Below are 25489 nucleotides of genomic sequence, written 5' to 3' on the forward strand. Positions count from 1 at the left end.
TGGCACAGAGTGCTTCTGTAGGTGGTTTAGCAATTTCTTGACCAGTTTGCTGCTATTAGGTATCCCATCAATTTTTTTTTCTTATGCAGCATTCTCTCTAGTCCTTGATGATATATATTTTCTCAGTGACATGATGGGTGACTTACACTGACTACAGCATGGATGAAATATAATTTGCATTCAGACTTTTATTGAATTATTAGGATGTTGGGTGATTGTATTTATCTCCCCCTCCATCCAATGACATCTGGTTAGGATACATAGGTCACCTTCCTCCCCCCTTCCCACAACCTTGTGAACTAGTTTAGGATGTGGTATTAATTGGCTCAAGGTTGTAGAAGACTTAAAAATAACATCTTTGATACTAATCCAATACTGCTAGGATTTAGATCTGGATTATGATAATCAGGGGTCTTTTCATAGAAAAAGAGCTGCAGGAGCTCATTAGCATACGGTATGCTACTAGGCTATTAGCATAACAGCTCATTAGCATATGCAACGCCCCCTGACATCACCGGAAGAGATGTCAGAAGGGGAAGCAAAAGGGGGGGGGAGCGCATCTTCAAAAGCCTCTCCCTCGGGCTGCAGCGCTCTGGCACTGGCCCGGGGAGGTGGCAACAGGCCTCCTCCAGCCTCCCCGGGGCCACAGCACTCCGGCGCAGGCCCCAGGAAAGCACGACAGGCCTTCCTGGGGCCACAGCACTCTGGCACGGGCCCCAGGAAGGTGGCAACGGGGCCTCCTTGAGCCTTCCTGAGGCCGCAGCGCTCCGGCGCGGCCCCAAGGAAAATGGCGATGGGCCTTCCTGGGGCTGCAGTGCTCCAGCGCAGGCCCCGGGAACCCAGCGACGGGCCTCCTCAGGTCTCCCTGGGGCCGCAGCGCTCCGGTGCAGGCCTCGGAAAGGCAGCAATGGGCCTCCCTTGGGCCGCAGCACTCCGGCGCAGGCTCTGGGAAGGGAGCGACAGGCCTCCTCCGGCCTCCCTGGGGCCGCAGCACTCCGGTGTGGGCCCTGGAAAGACAGCGACAGGCCTCCCCAGGGCCGCAGCGCTCCGGCGCAGGCCCTGGGAAAGCAGCAACGGGCCTCCTCCGGCCTCCCCGGGGCCACAGTGCTCCGGCGCGGGCCCTGGGAACATGGCAACAGGCCACAGCGCAGGGAGCTGGGGCTTGTGGCCGCTGCCATTTTGTCAGCTCCTTGGCTCCCGGAGCAGCGCTCCCACACACTCGGGCCCCAAAAGACCCCTGATGATGATTGTCTTCTATTAGGGAAATACAATGCAATTGCTGTAAAGGTGGGTTTCCTGCCCTTCATTCCTTTGATCAAGACTGTTAATGATAGGGTGTCTTGTTCACAGGGCTGTTGTAAGGCAGAAGCTCTTGTTCATAGGGCTGTTGTAAGTCAGAAGCAACTTGATGGCACATAACACACATTTTTTATTCTAGGTATTTGTAGCTGGCTTTTGAAAGGTAGGGTGCCTGAAGTCATTTACTATAAACTTAATGACAATGAAATAACAGTAGCATCTATGTAGGACCAACACAACTCTACTACTAGATGTCGTATTTCCTACAGCACGCCTACAGTGTAATGAATTATGTGCAGTGGGCCAAAGAACCCAATGCTCAGCTTTGAAAATCACTGGGTGATCAAGGATCTGAATTGGCCACTCTCTCACACACTTTCTCTGCCTAAAGTATTAGGATAGCTGTGACCATAATAAGTGAAGGGAAGGACTATACGCGTTTGCCTTGAGTTGCTTGGGGGAAAGGGAACTTCAATACGTGTTCATAATGCAGGTTTCTTAGCGCGCGTAACGGGCTGCGGAGTGCTTCAGTCTTCTTCAAAGCGCTGAACACTCTGTTTCGCTTGATTGTTTTTAAGCCATAACGCAACACCCCTGTCAAGCTGTTGATACACAGCGCCCTCAATAGCAACCTGGGCCTCACGCTGACGTCTGAGCAAGCATGGCAGCAACCCGTCCCCATGCATGTTTATTCGCTGGGTGAGACCCATTCGGCTCGCTCGAACTTACTTCCTACTAAACCGCCGCCGGATCCGGCAGCGGAGGTCACTGCGACATGCCGGATCCTCTTCACTCCGTCCCGAAAGGCCGACGACCCATCCGCTCTAGGCCGCGCCCCTCTATGCCCCCCAAGGGTGGGTGGCTACTCTAGGCTTACTTGCGAACTCTATCGTCCGAAGCGGCCTCTCGCTCTAGCCCTGGCCTCCGGCACACTCTATTGTCGCAACCCGCCCACCCCGAGAGAGAGAGAGAGAGAGTCTGGCCCTGGCGGATCCTAGTGCTGAGAATGCTGACGGCCTCGGTGGCTCCGCTTTCCTGAGGCGCTGAGGGGTGGCGCCGTCTCTTTCGATCCCCTTCGGGTGCCACGCGAAGCCGAGACGAAGCCTCTGAGGTAAAAGCGGGCGCGACCGACAGCGACTCAATCAGGGCGCGAGGCGAAGCGGACGCGACCGAATCAACGAGCGCGAATGGGGAGAGAGGAGGGGGGGGGAAGGCAGGGTAGGGCGAGCTCCTGGAGGGAGACGCGGCGCTCAGGAGAAGTAGCTGAAGGAGGAGGAGGAGGGCACGCGCGGGCTTGGAAGGGCGCGAGCCAGTGGCGCACTTGGAGGCGGTCGGGGCTTGGCGCGAGGCGAGCCTCTGGCGCGCTCCTTGCCTCAGTGCGGCGCTCGGACCTTCGTCCTGGCCCCTGTTGCACAAGCACCAGACTGCGTCCGGCCGCGCTGGACTCGCCCACTGCCACCCGCCTCCTTCCCTTCAGCGCTTGCTCTCAGGGGTCTCCTTCACCTGTATAACGTTCCTCCTCTTGTCGTTTGTCCTGAAGGCTTCACACAGAAACACATTCCCTTCTCTTTCTCGGTTTTTTAAAGCGAAATGTGGCTTTTCTTAGTGGCACCGTATGTTTCTCTACTTCCTAAGACGTTTTTGTATGTTTTTATACTTCTTTATCTGTATGTGTTCGAAAGCAAGAAATTGCAAGTAGATAAATAGGTACCACTTCGGTGGGAAGGTCACAGCGTTCCGTGCGCCTTGGAGTTTAGTCATGCCGGCCACATGACCACGGAAATGTCTTCGGACAGCGCTGGCTCTTCGGCTTTGAAACGGAGATGAGCACCGCAACCCTAGAGTCGGATTCGACTGGCTTTCGAGCAAGGGAACCTTTACCTTTACCTATGTGTCTATACTTCTTCCGTAGGCGTTTTTATGCTCCCAGTTTGTTTTTTATGGCTTTTTTAAAAACATGGATAATTCTTATGCTGCTACCGTAAACGACAAGGAAAATTAATGCTAGAATAAATTTTGCTTTTAATGAGCCATTGGACTGCTGTTTTAATTTGCAGCAGTGGACTGGAATGGGTATCCATTTGGCATTATGCTTATGATGTTATTGTGTGAACTGCTTTCTGGAGAAGGCAGCACATACAGATCGAAATAAACAATGAAAGCTCAAACATAAAAATTTGAAATACAATAAATAATTAGAACCTCACCTGAATACTAAAAGCATCGGAATAAAACCAGTGTGCAGCCAAATGACTTGCAGTGCCATTCTAAGCAGAGATACACCATGCGAAGCCTATTTGTGTCAATTAGAATAGAGTTTAGTAGCAGCTTAGAGACCAGCAAGATTTTGGGGGTATAAGCTTTTGAGAGTCAGAGCTCCCTTCATGAGAAGGGACTCTGCAAAATTTATATCCCCAAAATCTTGGTCTCTAAACTGCTACTGACACTTGAATTTAGCTGTTTTGCGGCAAATGAACACAGCTACCCTCTGAAACGATTTTCTTCAGTGAGTTTAGAAAAGTGTAACTGCTTAAAATCACACTGTTGGTCTGAAGGCTTCACCCTCCTACTTACTCCTTTGTAAATGAAATGCTTCTTTCTTTAGTGGGCCTTTTATTCTTTTAATGCTGTTTTAATGGCTAATTTCTTTGCGGAGTCTTTTATACATTATTTTGTTTTATTTAGTTTATTTATATCCACGCCTTTACCCAGCGGGCACCCCAAGCATCGTTCTCCTTTCCTCTGTTTTATCCTCACAACAACTCTGTAAAGTAGGTGAGGCAACCTAGCACTCTTCCAGAGTGGGGATTAAACCCTGGGTCTCCCAGATACTAGTCTGACGTTTTTACCTCTACATCATCCCAGCTCTCCTTTATTTTCCTTTCTGAACTGCCTCAAGCAGGTTTCTGGGTAGGTGCCATTTAAATTTTCTGCATAACAAACAAAAAGCACAGCTCTCACATCATTTGGCAGCCCGTTCCAAAGGGATGGAGCTGCCGAGGGGATGCTTTTGCGCAGGCTGTGGCAGTCTTCACTTGTTTTACAGAAGGAACCAAAACAGCCCTGGTGAGATCAAAGGATCTACCTCTGCTCATAATCTGAAATTTTAAGGGTTATTTGTATTTCTTATTGCATACCCTGAGGAGAAGTTTTTTCAAATCCAGCATAATCCTTAAAAAAATGTGTGTTGAACATGTATGTTGTCAAAAAGGTGCTCCATATTTCTGTTGAGCAACATAAACCAGTCTCTTATGCAATGGCAGAGGAGGAAGCAAACCCAAGTTTGTGGCTGCAAATCTGTTGGAAATCACTGATGAAATCGCCTTTAGTCATCCTGTACTCAGGGATGCCTACATAATGGTAAAAAGTGGAAATTCCCCCTCCCCCCAGCTGTAAGGCCTCCTCCAACAGTTTGGCCACTGACTTTCCACCTAGCAGGGAGTCTTATGCCACTGTTTACTAATGTGTTTTTGTTGTATTGTATTTGTGTGCATGGTTCTGAAACGTTTTACAGGTACATTTTACAAAATGTAAAGTATGACATGGTTCTCTGCATGGGTGGTGTGACTGTAAGTGCAGAACTGGGAGACTGAGATTTTCTAGACCCATCTAATACTGAATATGACTGTGTGCATGTTGTTTTGAAGGAGACACACTAGGGATATTGTGATCTGAATTCAAACAAGTGTTTACGGTACATGTAAAAATACAAAATCCATGCTTGATGCTTCAGTTTGACCATAGTTGCTATTTATTCAAATATTTATATCTGGTACTCCAAATATGTAAGCTTTTCTCTGTCAATTTCATTTTTCAGCTATCATTGTTATGCCACTTTTCCTTCACATTCCTCCTACAAATCCACTAGTCCTCTTCCACAACTAAAATGAAGCTGACGCTTGTGAAACTAGATTTACTCATCTTCGTCCCTTACTTCCCTTACCTTTCTCATTCTTTCCCAATGTTTGTTGTCTACTCTTCCATTATTGAAAATTTGGTTGCAAATTCCTTGGGGCAAGGACCATCTCTTTTGCTTACATTATTTTGTAAAATTTGTTTATTTATGTGGAATGTTTGGGCAACACCTTGATGCATATATGTGCCCAAGGCAGTTTTCATTACAATAAAACAGCTCATAGCAATTAAACAATGCCATAATCAAGTAGGAAGCACTAGCCATATAACCTAAAATTACAGGGGAAACCCTCTGAAACAGTTAGATATATCTATGTGAATGGTCCTGTTTCAATAAATAAGATTATTAAAATTACTAAATGCAGAAAAGGGAAGAAGTAGGGAAAAGGAACATGCAAATATTGGAAAGGAGTTTTGCTGCATCTTAGAGAGTAATGGATGTATTATGGCATAAATGTTCATGAAAAAGTGGGCTCTGGTCAATGAAGGTTTATGCCATAACATATGTCAGTTTAATTTTTTTGAGGCACTAGAAGACTCCTTTTTGTGTTTACTGCAACAGAGTCATATGGCTGCCCCTTTGGAATATGCAAATAACAATGAGCTCAAATCTAAGATGGTAAATTTGATTGCGATTTAAATAGTTTTACATGTATTTATTTATTAAATTTACAAATTGCACAACCACACAAGCAGGCTCTGGGCAATTTACAACCTTAAAAACAGCCAATCCAGATAGCGATATAAAGCCCTTTTGCTGGCTACAGTGCTGTCCGTGCAGTAGGGCAAGGAAGGGGATGTGGGGGCCATAGAAAGAAAAGGAGGGTGCCAGTCTTAACCGTTGCTGTCCTCAACTAAAAGCCAGGGAGAACATCTCTGCCTTACAGGCCCTGCGGAATTGTATAAGGTATCAATAGGTGAAAAGTAAAATAAGGGAAATAAAGATGTAAGGGCTGGGATGATTTTGAATAGTTCCTAAAAGAATAGAAGCAATGAATATGTTTAGAAAGGGCATTCCAAACTCGGAGAGAAGCTGGAGCAAAACTTGAGCAGCACAAGGGGAAAAAAGTTTAAAGGGGGGGAAAGTATTACAAGAAATGGATGTTGAATGCTGACACCTGTTTATGAAGTATACTGTAGTCGACATATAATCACATTGTAAGCTGGACTTGTAGTTGTTAGCAGATCTGTAATAAAATTCTTCTTGCCACTAGGTAGGTTATTGCAGACAATCAGTTAACAAAGTGGTTGCCCAGTGGTGCTGCTGGACCTTTGTGGCTTGGAAAGGGTGGGGGTGGCCATAAGCATGTGTTCTAGACTCAGCCCCTTGCTACCCTGAGCACATGTGTGGCTCAGCCTCTCTAAAAGAGGGGGGAGGGAAGACAAGGCTCAGTATGGGACTGGAGCAATTTGCCACTTGGGTGCTTGTCTTAGTTGAAGTGCTGCTTGCCACTGGCAAGCAGGTAAGTTGCAAATTACAGTACTTGATCTGAGGCTGACAGGTGAAGAAAGATGACCAGGGAAGATCAGAAAACAAAACATAATTATCAAAACAAATTATCAAAGACTGCATGAGTGTTCAGAGGCAGAAAAATGAGATTTTTAGCAATATAAAATAGGAACAAACAAGAAATTGCTGAGAGAAGAAAGCGAAGAAGCAAAGATAAAACTGAGGTTATCCGCACAATGAAAGGTGCACAGCCTAGAGGCAGCAGAATTTTACAGAAATGAATAGTTCCATAGAGCAAAAGCAGTACTTGGACATAGATCGCCAAACACAAAATGTGTACATACAGAGTTACTTGTGAAGTATGCACGTATTTATAACTAGTAGCAAAGCCCGTTGTAAAATCAATACAACAAGATCTAGCGAGATGTGATGTGTCAGCGTGTACACAGGGGCCCCCCCACTCCGGTTTCTCCCCCAGTCCCCGGGGTTGAGGGCCGACGGAAGGCCCGCCACCATCTCCCCTCCCGACCAACTCCGGCAGCCTCCCGGCCGCGTCTACCACCCTCCGCCCCGGCAGCTTACGCAGGGGAGTTCGGTGAATCACCGCTCAGGGTCATGCAGCTCCTGGAGATCGGTCTTGCCCTTCTTGTTGGCCGCCTTCTTCTCCCTGGCGCCGGCAGCTGTTGGTTCACCGCTCACCTGGCCATCTACAGGTCGCCATGGCCGATGACGACCATTGTGCCGCTGGCATGATCGGCCTCGGCCTGATGACCCTCCGCCTGCTGGAGCATCCTCCCTCCTGGCCGCCTCTTCTGCCCTCTGCCCTGGCGGTTCATGCAGCGGAGGTCAGTGAATCACCACTCAGGGCCGTGCAGCTCTTGGATGTTGGCCTCGCTGTCCTTGTTGGCCGCCTTGTCCTCCATGGCACTGGCGCCCGTCCACTCGCCACCCGCCCAGCTACTTGCAGCCAGCTGCCGCTGCGGCACCACCATGATTGGGCTCAGCCTCAGGACTCTCCGCCCTCTGGTGCATCCGGCCCGTCCATCGCCTCCCAGCATATTGAGGCCAAGACACTGGCCGCCGGTTCTGTGGGCAGGACTAAGGCCACCAATGGATAGAGACACCTTGTGATTGACACATCAGGGTATTACCAACTGATTTCGGAGCGTGTGGAATGTTCTGGAGAATGCCACTCAAAAACACAATTATATATAAGGAGAGATTTGCCATTTTTCTCTTACAAATGTATGTAAGTGAGGGTCTGATACTTTCTTCAAGCGTGCTTAATATTAATAAAAACTGTTTTCCACCATTAGAACAATTGGATACCTTTATAGCCACACCAAAGAAAATCATACTGAATATAGCAGTTCCTTCATCCACAGTGTGCATATGTGTGCTGCACCGGTAAATTAATTTACCGGTACAGCACACATACACAGAGTGTGGGTGAAGGAACTGCTGTATTCAGTATGATTATACCATCTCTCATTCCTCTTGGTGTGGCTATATCAGGAGTCAGATGTAATACTCCCACAGAGTATTTCTGTACCACAGTATATATTTTGGAATGCCCCCACAATACCTTACATTGTTAACTATGATGCAGATTCTTTCATATAGTGTGTATGGGGTATTAGAATGGGACCACTGAAGAAGGCCTTTGTGGCCGACACGTCTGATCCGATTTAATTGGTTTATTGGTTCCAATCAGTGTTGCTAAGAGTATACTGCATTGTATGTAATGTGAACTGCAAAATACGCTACTAGGAGTATACTGCACTGTATGTAATGTGTACTGCACAGTGTGTGACCTGTATGGCCTAAAGGCCTATTTTAGTGAACTATTTAAGTGCACTGTAATATTAAAGATCTGTTTTATTTAATCTTCTTTATATATGTTTGTAACCGTTTAGGTACTCAGTTCCATTTTGGGGGTTGGCTTTTTGCCCTTTCTTTTATGTTGCTCATCATTAGCACATTTCCATCTACTGTTACACTTAAGCCAGGGCTGTAAACAATCTTATAGATTTCCATGTGGCAGCATGACATTTTTACATAACCAGGCACTAGGGATTTTTTTCAGCTTTGATTGGAGTCTGGATAACAGTCGGTAAAAGTTTAACTGTTCTTCAAAATGTTCCAAGTACTGCAGCAACAGAAAGCTCTGTTTTTGTAGAAGCCCAAGCTTCTTTGGCTAGTTGAAGCTATGATGATTGTCTGTTTCCAGGGTTCTCATGCCATGAAAACTTTGGCTTGACTTAAATGTTTGTGTGTCAAAAGCTGAAGTTGAGATGTGTTTTTCCAGTTGACTTCAGAATTATCTCAGCATCTAAAGTGTTTTACATGGAATAGTTACTCTCCTCCTACAATATAGTTCTTCCAAAATACCAAAGGACTAGCAACCATATATATGTTAATAGAAATGCCCTCTTGGCATGAAAGAATGATTAAAATGTGTTTCTATTTTTCTTATTCTTGAAGATAAGTATGATAATTCTGTATTGCTTGTCTAGGGTTAACTTGAAGAAAAGAGGCTGCTCACAAGTATTGGGAAAAATGTAGAAAAATACCAAATTGTCTACATAAGATTATACTGCTGAGATCTTGATATTGTAGAGGACACAATTGAAGCAGAACATCTAAAATTACAAAAATTAGGCATATGAGGAGTCAGTGGTACGTATTTTGCATTATATACCCAAACAACATAATTCAGAGAGGGCACCATATGTCAGCTGAGAAGATCAGTAACCAACTATTGGTTTGTGAAACTGTGTTTACTAAATTATAATTGAATATTTATCTTGCTAGTTAAACCAGTGGATAGCAATTAAGTGATTGGTTACTATTTTTATCCTTTGAAAGAATGGTGATTAGATATTTTATAAAACTTGTTTACTATTGGGGATGAATATCTGTTATTTTGCATTGTTCAGCAGTTTTAATACAAAATGAAGATGTATGGTAGTGCACAATAAATGCTGTCAGTTTTGGTAATCAGTTAAGTAGTTTGATTTCAAAAGATAGATGATTAATTGTGATATACCTGTTTTTTCGTTGTGCCTCTTTTCTTATTTAGTTAAAGAAACTTGATGTAGATGTCAGATAAAAACAGAATTTACCAGGTAATATTGGGGCAATAAGAATTGCCAGAGAATTTGAAAGCTGGTGTCATTTGGGAAACAAGCATGCATACCATATGCAAAATAGCTGAATTATATTTTTATTGTGCTTAGTTTTTATTGTAAAGGAATATGATGTTTTCTAGTCATACAGAGTTCTTATCTGAGGGTATTAATTTTAATAAATTCTATTATGTATCCCTTGTACTTATAAAACAATTTCTTTGTGCCAGAACAGATATGTATCACCATTTTGGTGACTGGTGCATAAAAATAGGGCATTCTGTAGAAAGGTTTATCTTTTTTATCGGTTAAGGAAGGGCATTTGCTTTTTGTGTATCTGCTTTGCTTTTTCCAGAGGGTATCCACATTAGCTTGTTGCAGCCTAAACAACAGAGTCCGGTGCCACTTTGAAAGACTAAATTGATTATGGCATAAACTTTTGTGATTCTAGTTCCAGCTACTTCAAGGAAGGGCCTTATAAATATAAAGGACCAGCTCATGAAAAAAAACACCTAGAATTGGGGGGGGGGATCTAGAATTGAGGGGTCTCTGTGAGAAACAGGTTTTTTTGTAAAACTGTAGTTTTATTTTTATTTTTCCGTTTCACTAAATTTTCCTTTCATAAAAACAGAAGAACATAAGAGAAGCCAATGTTGGATCAGACCAATGGCCCATCCAGTCCAACACTCTGTCACACAGTGGCCAAAAATACCAGGGGCCATCAGGAGGTCCATCAGTGGGGCCAGGATACTAGAAGCTCTCCCACTGCTGCCCCCCCCCCCAAGCACCACGTATACAGAGCATCACTTGTCCCAGAGTTCCTATCTATACCTTGTGGCTAATAGCCACTGATGGATCTTTGTTCCAGTTTGTGTGTAGCCAATTTGGTGTAGTGGTTAAGTGCGCGGACTCTAATCTGGATGAACTGAGGTTGATTCCCCACTCCTCCACTTGCACCTGCTGGATGACCTTGGGCAAGCCATCTGGCACAACTGTTCTTGAAAAAGAGCCGTTTCTGTCAGAGCTCTCTCAGCCCCACCTACCTCACAGGGTGTCTGTTGTAGGGAGGGGAAGGGATTGGTGATTGTAAGCTGCTCTGAGACTCCGAGTGAAGGGTGGGATATAAATCCAATCTCCTCCTCCTCCATATGTTTATCTAATTCCCTCTTGAAATCGTCCATGCTTGTAGCCACCGCCACCTCCTGTGTCAGTGAATTCCACGTGTTAATCACTCTTTGGGTGAAGAAGTACTTCCTTTTATTCATTCTAACCTGACTGCTCAGCAATTTCATGGAGTGCCCACGAGTTCTTGTATTGTGAGAAAGGGAGAAAAGTACTTCTTTCTCAACCTGCTCTATTCCAAGCATAATCTTATAAACCTCGATCATGTCACCCCTCAGCCGTCGTTTCTCCAAGCTAAAGAGCCCCAAGCATTTTAACCTTTCTTCATAGGGAAAGTGTTCCAACCCTTTTATCATTCTAATTCCCCTTTTCTGTACTTTTTCCAATCTTATAATATCCTTTTTGAGGTGTGGTGACCAGAACTGTACACAGTACTCCATATGAGGTTGCACTATTGATTTATACAGGATTATTATGATACTGGCTGATTTGTTTTCAGTTCCATTCCTATTAATCCCCAGCACAGCATTGGCCTTTTTTATTGTAGTTGTACACTGTCTCGACATTTTCAGTGAGTTATCTACTACGACTCCCAAGATCTCTCTCTTGATCAGTTTCTGCCAGTTCGGACCCCATCAATCTGTATTTATAGTTAGGATTTTTGGCCCCAATGTGCATTACTTTGCACTTGGCCACATTGAACCCCATTTGCCACGTTGACGACCACTCGCCCATTCTTGACAGATCCTTTTGGAGTGCCTCACAATCCTCCCTGGTACTCACCACCCTGAACAATTTCGTGTCATCCGCAAATTTAGCCACTTCAGTGCTTACTCCCAACTCCAAATCATTAATGAATAAGTTAAAAAGCATTGGACCCAGTACTGATCCCTGCGGTACCCCACTGCTTACCACCCTCCACTGAGAAAATCGCCCATTTATACTCACTCTCTGTTTCCTATTCATTAGCCAGTTTTTGATCCACAAAAGGACTTGTCCTTTTATCCCGTGACTATTGAGTTTACTTAGGAGCCTTTGATGAGGAACTTTATCAAAAGCTTTCTGGAAGTCAAAGTAAGCAACATCTATTGGGTCCCCCTTGTCCACATGTTTGTTCACTCCCTCAAAGAACACTAACAGGTTAGTGAGACAAGATCTTCACTTACAGAACCCATGCTGAGTCTGCCTCAATAGTTTTTGTTCATCAATGTGTCTACTAATTCGTTCCTTAATAACAGTTTCCACCAACTTACCCAGTATTGACGTCAGACTGACTGGCCTGTAATTTCCCAGATCTCCTCTGGAACCCTTTTTAAAGATGGGAGTGACATTAGCTAACTTCCAGTCCTCAGGAATAAAGACAGATTTTAATGAAAGATTACATATTTTTGCCAGGAGATCCACAAGTTCATATTCCTCTAAATACCTGCTGAGGAGAAAGAACATGGTGTGAACACTTGAACTTGCTTTTGTGAACACCAACAGAAGTGTGAATGTAGCATGTTAATGTAAAGCTTATTCTGACTTGGTGTTTTTAATATAAAACAAATATAATTTGAGTATTTGTATATACAGTTGGCACAAACTCATTTTAAAATCGAAAGCTTACATGGTTAGCTGTGACTGTGTTATCTTCCCACACTTTGAATCTGACCTTTATGTCTTGTTTCTAGAGGAAGGTCATATTGGTGACTCCCTCAGATGGAAGAGATCTTTCTAGACCATGATGGTGCCAGGCTTTTAAAGCCTTGATTTTAAGTTGTGAAAATAGGAAAATATTGGGCTGGCTGCAGACTATGAAGTAGCCAGTTAGTTGACTTCAGCGAGTCCTGCAGTTTCTTCTGTGCCCTTTATGTAGCATCGAACTATGGTTTAGTGTTGCATCTGAACTAAACATTTTGTATGAAAACAACAACAAATTCGTATGACATATGTTGCATGGTTATTCTGATTAAGAATGAAAGGACTGAAGAAGCACTTTAGTCTTTTCCATTATGTTGACTTTTAGACTGTGAGCGTATTTCAGGTTTCAGGACTGAGCTCCTGTGGTTGATCTCAGCAAGGAAAAATCAATGACTCATATTTCCATTGAGAGAAATATAACTTCCAGTTTCTCAGCAACGGTGCTTGCAACTTTCAGATGTTGTATAACAACATGTTCAGAACTAGCTGATCATCTTTTAACGCCTTGAGGGTATTTTTATTGGCACTCTTTGAGTCCTGACAATGCTGCTATTGACGAGGAAGTATGTAATAGTGGGGCAGGTACAATAAAATGCATTACTGTTCCACTGGTCTTGACAAATTTTCTTTGGATCTGGGAGCCAGCCCAAAATTAGGAGCCAGATATATTTTTCATCCTGAGGGTTTTTGTATTTTAATGACCACATTTTCTAGTTTTTGCTAACACATAATATAATCCTTGAGAGTCCCTTGGACTGCAAGAAGATCAAATCAGTCAATCCTAAAAGAAACCAACCCTGACTGTTCCCTGGAAGGCCAGATAATGAAACTGAAGCTCAAATACTTTGGCCACCAAATGAGAAGGGAGCACTCACTGGAGAAGACCCTGATGCTGGGAAAGATTGAAGGTCAAAGAAGACGGGGACGGCAAAGGATGAGATGGTTAGACAGTGTCATAGATGCAATGAACATGAAATTGAGCAAACTTCAGAGGACGGCGGAAGACAGGAGGGCCTGGCGTGATCTGGTCCATGGGGTCGCGAAGAGTCGGACTCGACTGTGCGACTGAACAACAACAATATAATACTTCTGTTCAGTTTTTTGTAGTTTTATCAATGCGAAGAAAAAAGTGTGGCAGCATATAAATAAATATGGGAGTGATCATGGTTGTCATCAGCACAATAAAAAGCTAATTGCTAACTCTAATCCAACTTCTTCTCCCCAGTTTCTCATAATTTCATTATTGTTTTTAAAGAACTCCATTTAATTGAATACTGGAGCTAATATAGTGGGCAGCTGATTAAGAAATGGATTTATCTACCCCTCCCCCTCATTAGATGGTGTAAAGGAAGGTCTACATATAAACAAACAATGACAAGCTCTTCAATCAAAATTATTTTTATTTCAGGTTCTGAAGGAAAGCAAAGACCTTGACTTCTTCCCCCTTCATTTTCCCTGTGTAGGAAAAGATCTGTTTGGGAGGGGCAGAGGAGAAGGATCATATCCTGTTAGGTTATTTATGTCAAACAATAAAACATATTCTGATGCAAGAAAATAAATCAGCTTTGTAGTTCCACTGAGGATTGCTGAGAGGCTACAGTGAAATCCTGGTTGAAAATACTAGGCACCACAATGAAATTGTTAGGCCTGGTACCTGGGATTTGTCAAGCCCTGCTGCTACATGTCGTAGATTCAGAAAGTTCTTTGAAGCAGACTAAAGTGCAAAGATGTCAAGTTGTCAACTTCTTCCCGCTCCCCCCCCCTTTTGGAGGAAAAGATCTAATTGAGTGGGGCAAGAGAAAGATCCTATCCTGTTAAATCCCCAAGACAAGCAGAAGAGAAATGAGATAAAATGGGTTCTGTTGGTTTCAGCAGGGCCAAAGTGTACATACTGACAGATGCCAGGAAGCAGGGCTATTTTTGGGCAGGAACGCACAGGAACGGAGTTCCGGCTGGCTCCCAACAGCAGAAACTCATTAGGATTGGCTGCGTTAGGGGTGTGTGGCCTAACATGCAAAGGAGTTCCTGCTACAAAAAAAGGCCCTGGGTTTTGACAACAAACAAGATAAACAGAAGAACAAGCAAAAGGTGGGTGTGGCTGGATAACCACACTTCTGGTAACATGTGGGTGCGGCCTAATGTGCTAATGAGCGGTGCCGTCAGGGTGTGGCCTAATATGCTAATGAGTTCCTGCTGTTGGGTGTGGCCTATTATGCTAATGAGTTCCTGCTGGGCTTTTTCTACAAAAAGTGCCCTGCCAGGAAGGTATCCTTGTTACAACTGGGTGGCAGGCATTACTAGAGGTAGAATTTCCATCAGGCTTAGAAACATATCCTGTCCCTTTAATAGAGGCTTAGTATGTGGGAGTGGGCAGCTGACGCTTTTGATGGCATAGGAAGTAATAATATCACCTAGTAAATAATATCCCACTAAGCTTCTGTTAAAGAGACAGCATTTTTTTCTCCAGGTAGTTGGGAACCCTAACTGGAGACAATAAAGAACAATACTTGTCGACAGGACACTAATTATAACACATTATGTCTTCTGATTCTCTTTGGAAAACATCAGTATATAATGGCCTCTTGGTTAAGATATGAAATTCTCTATGACATTGTGCATTTTGCTTTATTTTTGGCTTCTTGTAGGCTGACTATGGAAGAAGTGCACAAAACCAGCAGTAGCAATTCAGCAACTCCGCCACAAACACCGTCTTTACAAGGTACCGCTCTACAAGCAGCTCAGCTTTCTCGTGTTTCTCAACAGGTAAAGAAAGCTACACAGGCCCGGTCTTCTGAGGAATATTTTAAGTAGGTTAATTGCAGTTTTCCTGTGCAAGGTTGCTTTTTTAAATCAGTACATTAAGTATGTGTATGTAATTACAAGGGATTTTTATTTAAATTTCATCTTTGTGAATGGAATTAAAAATGCATCCAGATACACTAATGGCCTATCCCATAAAATAAGGCAGATCAGCTCAATAATGTAATGGGAGGATTATTGTGGAAATATCGCTGAGCCCCTCTGTGGTATTTAACATAAAAGTTTTCAAATCAGAATACTTTTAAATAGTTGCCTTGTAACCACGGAAGCAGAACAACTGTGCTAAAGCTTTAAAAGTGGTGCTTAGTCTGCTGTTCAGTTATTTAGAAGTTTCTGCTTCTGGCAAAGAAAACTGAAGCAAAACAAAGACTGCAATTCTCTAGGCACTGATGCTTTGCAGTAAGCTGTGTTGAAACAAATAGAGACTGTAGTTGGTAGATCACACCTTAAAATGTGTATCTTTATAGTCTGATGCAGACTTAAGAAACTTCAGATCTTTAATAGCGGCATCTTTGTTTTCCTGTATTTTTTCTGAGAAGCTTCTGTGTGTTTTTGCATAGGTTTTTGTTTTGTTTTCCAAGAGTGGTACTCAACCGCCCTTTTAGATTTGACAAATGAAGTTTAACAGTCCCAAAGGTCATGGTTGGTTTGACTGCCAGAGGTGATCCTTAAGGTCATCCTGTGCGGACTCTTGTGAAATGCATACAGCAGCTAACATCCCTCAAGCCCCAACATTATGTGTGTTAAAACTGAACCACTTTTTAAAAGTGATGCTCAGTCTGAGCAGTCTGACCCCGTGGAAATACCATAGAACAGTTCTGCAATCACGTCCCATAGTATCTTATCTGCCAGCACTTGTTTTAATTATCTGTATGGCATGTTTCGTGATTTAGCTAAAAAGCTGTTGATTTGTTTTAGATGTCTCTTAGAGGTCCAGCTCCAGTGACAGTGGTACAACTTCCTGGGGATCAGGTCCAGGGAGTAATTCATACAGTTCAGAGCTCCTCTGTAATTCACTCACCACAAGCGCAATCAACGCAGGTAACTACTAACTGTCTTTGGAAGCTTTATTGTTAGCTCTGGCTGAATTCTGCCTCAGTGCATTTTAGCCAGCTTGGCACTGCAGATGAAATGGTGATATGTTTTCCAAAGGTAGGGGAGAGAAATGGAAACTCAGGCTAGCACAAACCCTATAAGTTGTTTGGGATCTGTTTTTGTGATTAAAATGTTTAATATCATATTAGTTGCTGTATAGATTAAAAACAAAGACAAGTCCCTGCCAGTGGTTTACATATTAAACAAAACAGGACACAAAAGGATAAGGAATTTATATATAATCAAATGCATTTTTATACAGTAAGATTAAAAGATAGTCTGAATTACTTATTCATGTGTTACTTGGTAAGTGCAGTAACAAATGAATAACTTGAATCTGTGAAATACCAAGCAGCAGTCTAACATTTCAAAATGGGAGCATGGCCTATGATGACTAATGCTAGTTCATGGCAAGCTAATGATGCAGAATCATCTGGATCTAGCCGTTATTTTTGTGCCTCTTCTAAGGAAGTGGGTGTGCCTGTCAGCTCTCTACAGGCAACATAAAATGTTCTCACCCTTCAGTGGGTCATGCTCTGCACAAGTGCAAACAACCCCCAAAGCTGCTTTGCTACCCTTATGACAATGGGCCAGTGAGGCTGTCCTAGCTTTGGTCAGCGATTTATGTAAAAGAAGGTAGCTCAGAGGAGAAATCCTGCATTTGTCACATCTCCCATATTGGTAACATCTTTTGCACAAGTGTGACAGTAGCTTCTTGGGCAAGAGAGGGGAAAGGCTATGCATGACCTTTTGCATTGAAATCTATATTTAGTAACTGCTGTAAAACCACAGCTTTATATCCACCCGTTATAGTGACAGAGGAAAAGTATAACAAAGAAGTCACTGTTTGTGTGTGGATGTAGCTGAAGGGCATTTAGCAGCATCTCACTTATTCTCCTAGTGGAAGTATTCACCGTGAAACTAATAATTTCCTGAAATAATTGCCCTGTGACACACCAGTGTATTTCCTGTGGCAAAGCATCACTTCCGGTGCCACCACCAGTATAATGAATATAGAGTGCATGTTCATAATAATAATAAAAAAACCCCAACCTGTGAAAAATGCTTATAAAAAAAACCCAACCTGACATCTTGAGGAGTGAGAAATTGAACTTCAGGCTCCAGTGTTTTGCGCTGTGAGTAGGCTTAGGAAGTTCAAACCTTGGGAGAGTTCAAACATATGCAGATACTCTTTATTATTGTACCAGATCAGAAGCAGTATGAGTCCCTGTAACTCCAAAGTTGCTGGATAGACTATGGTGCTCAGGCAAAGTATAGTCATTTCTGCTCCTGCCATTCCCAGGGAACTAGTTTTCAAGGAGTTAGGTGCAGCTGCTTCTCCTGTTTTAGATGGAGACTGGGTATGTGTGTGAGAGAAAAAATTTGCATGAGAGAGATTTATGCATGCCTGTATATATAAAGATGTATACACAGTATGTATGTTGTCACAAATCCCGGGGATGGTCCAGTGGCTAATTGAAACCTGACAATGTGAACGGTATACCGGAAGAGAAGTTCACACTTGCAGTGGAAGATCCTAGGGGGAGTCCAAATGCTTGGGATCCAAAAGATCCTAGCTCTTCAGCCAAGTGCTTGGCCTTTACTCATGTCAAGGTGACTTACGTGCAAATTGATAATCACCAGTTGTGAATCTGTCTGTCTGTCTAGCGCATGTGGTGCGCTGGATGAGTCCTTGAATTGTAGTTACCTGATCTGTTTTGTTTCTGCTGTGCTTAAGATTGCCTTTCTAAGGCTCTGTGAGAGGACCAGAGCACTGCCACAGAAGGGATTTCCACAAAAGGGATTCCCAGCATGCCCATACTGTTAGAGGGCCATGCTGGCAGCTGCACTGTTCTTGTTGGTAGGTGGGTAGTATAGTGGAGGTTGACTGGGGTTGCTGGCCAATCCAGTGACTGGTGATCGGACAGCAGCTGCCCACTTTATGGGGTTTTTTTGTTCTCTGACCCTCATGTCTTAATCTTGTGGAAGAGAGAATTGGGTTCTGTTGAGCATTCTATAAGAAGAGTCAGGCTTCATTGAAAAGGAGTGGACACAAGGGAATGATAATAATGGGGAGTTTTCTTTCTCTTTGGGGGCATAGAGGGGAAAATTAATTGAGAGGAAGAAAGATTCTGGTGGGGATCTAGGAGGGCAATTAACTTACAAAAAGAGAACATTTGTACCAGTGTGGTATAGTGGTTAAGAGTAGCAGACTGTAATCTGGATAACTCCTCCACATGCAGCCTGCTGGGTGACCTTGAGCAAGTTACAGTTCTCTCAGAATGCCCTCAGCCCCACATACCTCACAAGGTGCCTGTTGTGGGGAGAGGAAGGGAAGGTGATTGTAAACAGCTTTGAGACTCCTTAAGCTAGAGAAAAGTGGGGTACAAAACCCAACATTTTTCTTCTTCTACAACTTGTGGAGCACAGGAGGGGTAACCATAGTTTGCTGTAATATCCAGAGTGCAGTTTGCACTCTCCCTGCAAAACAGAATTCTAAACAGGAGTTTATTCCTAGTTTATTCTTAGTTTGAAGCTTTGATTTGAAAGGGAAGTTCAAACAGTAATTTGCCGATTTGGACATAATGTGTCTAGTTGAACCACCATGTGCAAGGGGGTTATGGAATATGCTAGTCTAGGGAACCTCAAGGCCTATTCATTTAATGTCAAACTTTAGCTTGTCCTTACATCTGAGTGAAATGTTAAAACAAGTAGATACACTGGTGTCCATTTTTTTGATAGCAAATATATCTAACTAGTAGTGTTTGGGTACTTAAACAATATAATGCCTATATATACTCCGTGTTTGTGTGTGTATGATCTATAAGTGGTTGTTTTGTTTGTGATGTAGAGAACCCAACTCCTGTTATTTCTCAAACCTGTAAATAGTGCAGCTTCTGGGCAAAAGACAACTTAGAAACTTAGCACTACCTTTGTATAGTGACAGCAGCACTATTTTTTTTCTTACTTGAATAGCATACTTTCCCACAGACTGTGTCTTCCTGTAGATCTTATGTTGCTACTTCTCAGTTCACTATAAATAAAAGAGCTTTGTTAATGTGTTTTCTTGGAGAAGACCAGAAAATTTATGAGTGTTTGCCAAATTGCAGGGGACACACATACAGTAAAAACCTTGAGTGCTTGAGAAGACAAGATTTTTCCCTTTATATTCTTCCTCCATAATATGTTACTTTATCTAAAGATTTATGTGTTTCAGAGAGAGAGAGAGAGAGAGAGAGAGAGAGAGAGAGAGAGAGAGAGAGAGAGACTTTGCAAAATTACAGACGTGTGTTAGTTAAATCAGTACTTTTCTTATTTTCACCCATTCACTGCAATTCTTGCTCCTTCCCAGACGGTTAAATGCAGAAGACTGTTAAACATGTAGTAGCCCTGTTAATGCCGACACTGTTTCTACTGTGGGTACAAATGTCATTTCTTAACATGCCTAAAAACTTTGGCTCACCATTTTCTCATGTCCAGAGCATAGTGTTTGTAGTTCATATGTATTTTTCAATATTTGTTTTTCACTTCACAATGTAATGGGTTAGGACTCTGATCTCTGTATATAGGATCAGGTTTAAAACTCTAATAATAATAATGAATGTACTTAGCATGTTCTTCATTTAAAGAAACTTGTCTAGGAATAAACCTGCTATTGCTTTTTAAAAATCAAGTTGCATTTACCAAAAAGCTGCATCTTGCTGGCTCATTTGCTATTATACAATATGACATAGTGTATATCCTTCAGGTGTCTTTGTCGGAGAGTGAGGATTCACAAGATTCCTCGGATAGCATAGGCTCTTCACAGAAAGCCAGAGGTATCCTCGCACGCCGTCCATCTTACAGGTCAGTGCTTTATACAAAAGTAATATTCAGATATTAACTTCAACACAGGCTCTATGGGAAATTCAGGTTTGGGGTTTCAAGCCAGCCTGATTTTGAAACACACCTGCAACAAATATCTCTCTCAAAAACTGGGAATCTCTGAAACACAAGTACTTGGATTATAACCCTCAGAAGACCTATGGATAACTGTAATGTTTAGGTATATATTAGGCCAGCTATTTTAAGAAAGGATAACCGTAGATCAAAAGCCATAAAGTATTGCTGTTTACCTTTCTTAGTGAATTTTGGTTCTCTCTTCATACTGCTTTCTTTCAGTTTTAATTCCACAATTTGAAAATAAAAAATAATGCTCAGAAATACACCACAAAGTAGATATTGTATTACTTTTTTGTGAAGATTTCTGCAAAATGTCCCTGAAATCCTTTGTGTACTAATACTATTTTTAACAGAAAAATCTTGAACGATCTTTCTTCTTCTGAAGACGCACGGGACAGAAAAGGAGATGAAGCACATCCTGGTGTCTCTACTATCACATCAATGTCTGTTCCTACACCTGTTTACCAAACCAGCACCGGACAATACAGTATGAACTATTAATAATAATAACCTGCACTGGATTAACTAGAATATAATTTAAGGTTAATTTAATATTAATGTTAATAATTATTTGGATTCAAATGTGCTCTTTCATTCATGGAGGATTCCTCCATTCCTGGAAGGAGTTGTTCTGTGAATGGACGATGCCTCTGTCAGCCAAACTGCAACTTTGTATCCAACCCCATAGGTCAGGTCAGAGGTAACACAAAGCCATGGTTGATTTTACCTCCGGCTAGCTTGTGAGACTGCAGTTCATTCCAAGATGGTCATTGAATCCTGACTCGTCTCAGCAAATCCTGGCTTCTGTGCTGTCACTTTTCATCCACCTCTCCACTAGAGAGCCTCCTGGTATCTCAGCCTGCCCCTCACTGTCCAACAAGACCCTGTCTTACTAGAGTGTCAAAAGCACCCTGAAGAGCACCTGTTTTCATTCATAAAGTATTTTGTTTTTATTTATTTACTTGATTATACCCTGCCTTCCTCCCCAGTGGGAACCAAAAGTGGCTTACAGCATTCTCCCCTCCTCCATTTTATCCTAAACATATATGAATCATGTTAAATGCACTTGACTGAACAGAGAGCAAGCAGGTGCCAAGCAATATCAGCTGTGAATGCTAACATAGATTAGATATAAAGAGGGGAAACTTTGAGGTAGGGGCTATCTTTCAGTCCCCTCCCCAGTCAATTGTTTTAGTGAAACAAATGTGAGTAGGATGCTTGTGTAATCCAATTTGTGGCTGGAGCACAGGCAGTTAAAACATACCCAGAGTTCCTCTGATATTGCTTTTTTCCACTTAGAGATGCATAGACAGAGTGTGCCACATTGCTGTGTTCTTAAGAGAGGGGAGGGATGGAGAAAGGTGTCTCTTCCTGTACAGACTCAGTGTCAAGAACAGGGGTTGGAGGAGTCTGGTCACTGGCAGGAGCAATTTTACTTTTGAGCCACATTTGCCATCAGCAGCAAACAAACCAGGATTACACTAAACTACTGCATTTGCATAATTGAGACTGATTTTGGTTAATCCAGCTCTATAACCTGGCTTCAGATCCTGGTTTGAGGAAGTTAGTGTTGTTCACCCGATCAACGGTTTGCTTAATTAAACCATGATTCTGTGTTATATTTGAACTGAGCCAATTTCTAGAGATACCTTCTGAAATTGTTATTTGATTTTTCTGGGAATGTTTCTCCGTTAGTAAATCAGAATTTGCAAGGGGTATGGTTCAGATGTAGCAACATCATTACATAAAGATGTTTCAGGGATTCACAGGCTCCCTTCAGTCCTTCCTCCGCACAGGGCTTGATAATAAAATTTTGTTTGTTTACTTTACTTATTGCCCATCTTTCTCACTGGGACTCCAGGCAGATTACAAAATTTAGCAATGCAATAGAAACTGTGTAAGAAATATAATAAACATTATCATAAGATTGGAATACAGAGTATGATAACAGTGAAGTAAGAGCAGTATAAGACATGGCATAAGGAATGCAAAAACTGGATTACAGAAATGAGAAAATAATGGAGTAAAACCAAGAAATGGTTACAGTAAACTGTCATAAAATTACAGCCCTTGTCCCTTTTTAAAAGAGACTTCTGAACAATTCCATGTAATTACATTCCTGTCCCCTTTATAAAAGTGCCCTCCTGAACAGTCCTGTTTTACACATTCTGCAGAATGACAGAAGTGTGGGAGCCTTTCTGACCTCATCAGGCAGGCCCTTCCACAGGCACCTGCTGATCTTACTCGTTCCCAGGGTGGCACTGCAGCAGACTTGGCTTGTTTGAGCACAGAGGTGACAGCAGGTCATGTCAGGAGAGGTGGTCTTTCAGGACCGTGGGGCTGAGGCTATAAAGGGCTATGAAGTCAGTACCTTGAATTGAACCCAGGAACTAATTGGTAATCAGTGATGCGTCTGCAGAACAGATGTAATATTCATATGTTGCCTAATTCTGATTTTAAAAGAGTTGCATTTCTGTACCAGCTGGAGTTTCAGGGTTGTCTTTGAAACAGACCCATGCAGAGTGTATTATAATATTCTAGCTTCGAGATGACTGCAGCATGGATCCACATGGACAGATCAGTGTAATCAAGAAAGGAACCATCTTCCAGACTAAAGATGGTAAAAAGCTGTTGAATTAACTTGCTTCTCCATCAATAAAGCTGGATCTAGTATGACCCCAAGGCTAGTAATCGAGTCAGCATGCTTTCACAGATCTAAAAACCACCTTTGATTCAATATCAAGGGATAGGTTATGGGATAAATTGGGAGCCACATCCATTGATCTGAGGCTCCTGTATCTAATCCGAGCCTTTCATTCCAACACATAATTTAAGGTCAAGTATATCAGTGTTCCCTCTAAGCTGAGTTAGTGTGAGCTAGCTCACAGTTATTTAGCCTCTGGCTCACACATTTTTGTCTTAGCTCAGGAAGCATGGCTCCAGAACAAACTAATTTATGCAGTAGCCAAATCGTTCGCTCACAACTTTAATGCCAGTAGCTCACAAAGTGGAATTTTTGCTCACAAGACTCCACAGCTTAGAAAGAGCGTAATAAAAATGGGCTTCTTACCGACCCCATTGAGACATTGAAAGGTGTAAAATAATGCTGCATATTGGCCCCTTCGCTGTTTGCCTTGTATATTAATGACACAGTTAGCAGCATAGGTAAAGTTGACACACACCCTCCTTCTCTAGCTGGCCTGTCGATACCTTCTCTGCTGTATGCTGATGACACAATTTTGTTAACTAGAACTCCAGTTGGCCTCAGAAGGGGATTGAAGGCCTTCAGCTTGAGGTCAGTTATCAAAATTGAGAACCAGCTTGAGGTCAGTTATCAAAAGACCAAAATTATATCATTCAGCAAAAGACCTAAACTTAGGACCTGGAGCATAAATGGCCATAAAATAGAGCAGGTGGTAGTGTTAAGTATCTGGAGGTAATAATTCAGTCTTCTGGGGCAAGGAATGCCCACCATGAATATATGGCTTCTGTTGGACCAAAATCCACTCAGGCCTTTCTAAGATTCTTTTATACTAAAGGTGGGCAATTTATTCCAGCGGCCATTAAATTGTATCAGACCAAAACAGTATCCCAACTTCTCTACAAGACAATCCTAGGACCTCCATCTTCACATTTTGCCCCATTAGAAAGAATACAATAAAAATTCTTAGGAGCATTATTCCATTTCCCTAGCTGCATATCCAGTGCAAGCCTCTGCCTAGAATCTGGCCTGATTAAAATTAAGGCCAAGGTAAGCCTTGCTTCTATGAATTTTTGGCTTAAGTTGATCCACTCCTCTCAAGATTTTACCTTGTTAATCCTCCAGGATGGATTTCTATCTTCCTGGTTAAAGGCAGTTCATTATAAACTGACTATGTTAGATCTCTCCCCAGAGCTTCTTTCAATGATGGACTTAGAACAAACTAAAGCCCTTGTTAAGCAAAGGGTCCTGGCCACTGAAAGGAAGGGTGACTTAATTAGAGCTCCAAATTTTTTTGGCCCCATTAGAACATTAGATATATCGTAGCTCCAGCTCCTCATCTTTCCTTGCTAGACATTCCATCCCATCAAAGAGCCCTATCTGGCTGGTGTACCGACCACCTAACGCACCGACCAGTGGCCTGCCATCCCTGCTCGAGGCCGTGTCCGGCTGGGCGTTGGAGCACCCAAGGCTTTTGGTCTTGGGTGATTTCAACGTCCATGCTGATGACGCGGCCTCCAGCCAGGCGACGGACCTAGTGTCATCCATGGAGGCACTGGGGCTCTCCCAGTGTGTATCGGTCCCCACACACCAGGCCGGGCACACGCTCGATCTGATCTTCGCTGCGGGGATCACAGTGGATCGGATTACTGCTACGGCAGTTCCATGGTCGGACCACTATGCCCTGAAGGCCCGTCTGAACTTCCCACCCCGACCCTGTTTAGGTGGCGAGCAGATTTTAGCTCGCCCGCGGAGCCAAATGGACCATGTACGGCTTCAGCTGGCTCTGCGGGATCCGATGCCCCCTGGCGGCTCATTAGATGAGCTTGTGGGGGACTGGCATGGCCGGCTCTCCGCAGCCATCGATGAGATCGCTCCCCGGCGCCCTCTGCGCCCCCGCACTAGGTTGGCCCCTTGGTATACCCAGGGGCTTCGACTTATGAAGCGGGAGCTTAGACGGCTAGAGAGACGGTGGCGGCGAGCTCGTGACGAAGCATCGAGAACATCCTTCAGGACGCTTATGAAATCCTACGAGATGGCGGTCAAAGCTGCTAAGAAGGAATTCTATGCAGCCGCGATTGCGTCCGCTAGCTCTCGCCCGGCCCAATTATTTAGAACAATTCGGTCTTTAACAACTCTGCCACAGGGCAGACAAAATAGTAGGGAATTGGCTATTGGCTGTGAGGCTTTTGCGAGCTATTTTGCGGATAAAGTCTCGGTGCTCCGCCGTGACCTCCCTGCCACAGTTGATACAGTGAGTGAACTTGAGGCCCCTTGCACGTCCCCGCGGGGTTTAGAATGTTTTGACCCACTCAGCCTGGAGGAAGTTGACAG

The 25489-nt window shown here is 43.1% G+C and overlaps 1 protein-coding gene across 3 annotated transcripts in view; it reads left to right on the plus strand.

Annotated features, from left to right (window-relative positions):
• Positions 1-2057: 2057 nt before the first annotated feature.
• Positions 2058-25489, plus strand: part of ATF1 (activating transcription factor 1) — a 34938-nt gene continuing 11506 nt past the window's right edge. Inside the window, exons 1-5 of one of the 3 annotated variants that reach the window (XM_015421677.1) lie at positions 2058-2410; positions 15243-15360; positions 16336-16458; positions 20261-20358; positions 20808-20941. In XM_015421677.1, the coding sequence (XP_015277163.1) occupies positions 15250-15360; positions 16336-16458; positions 20261-20358; positions 20808-20941 (466 nt within the window). In that variant the 5' untranslated portion in view covers positions 2058-2410; positions 15243-15249. Of the gene's footprint in view, positions 2411-15242; positions 15405-16335; positions 16459-20260; positions 20359-20807; positions 20942-25489 lie in introns of those variants that run through there. The other 2 variants (XM_015421679.1, XM_015421678.1) reach the window with 2 other exon arrangements.

This window comes from Gekko japonicus, unplaced genomic scaffold, assembly GCF_001447785.1.
Source record: "Gekko japonicus isolate JY-2015 unplaced genomic scaffold, Gekko_japonicus_V1.1 scaffold2517, whole genome shotgun sequence".
NCBI classification, from domain to species: Eukaryota; Metazoa; Chordata; class Lepidosauria; order Squamata; family Gekkonidae; genus Gekko; species Gekko japonicus.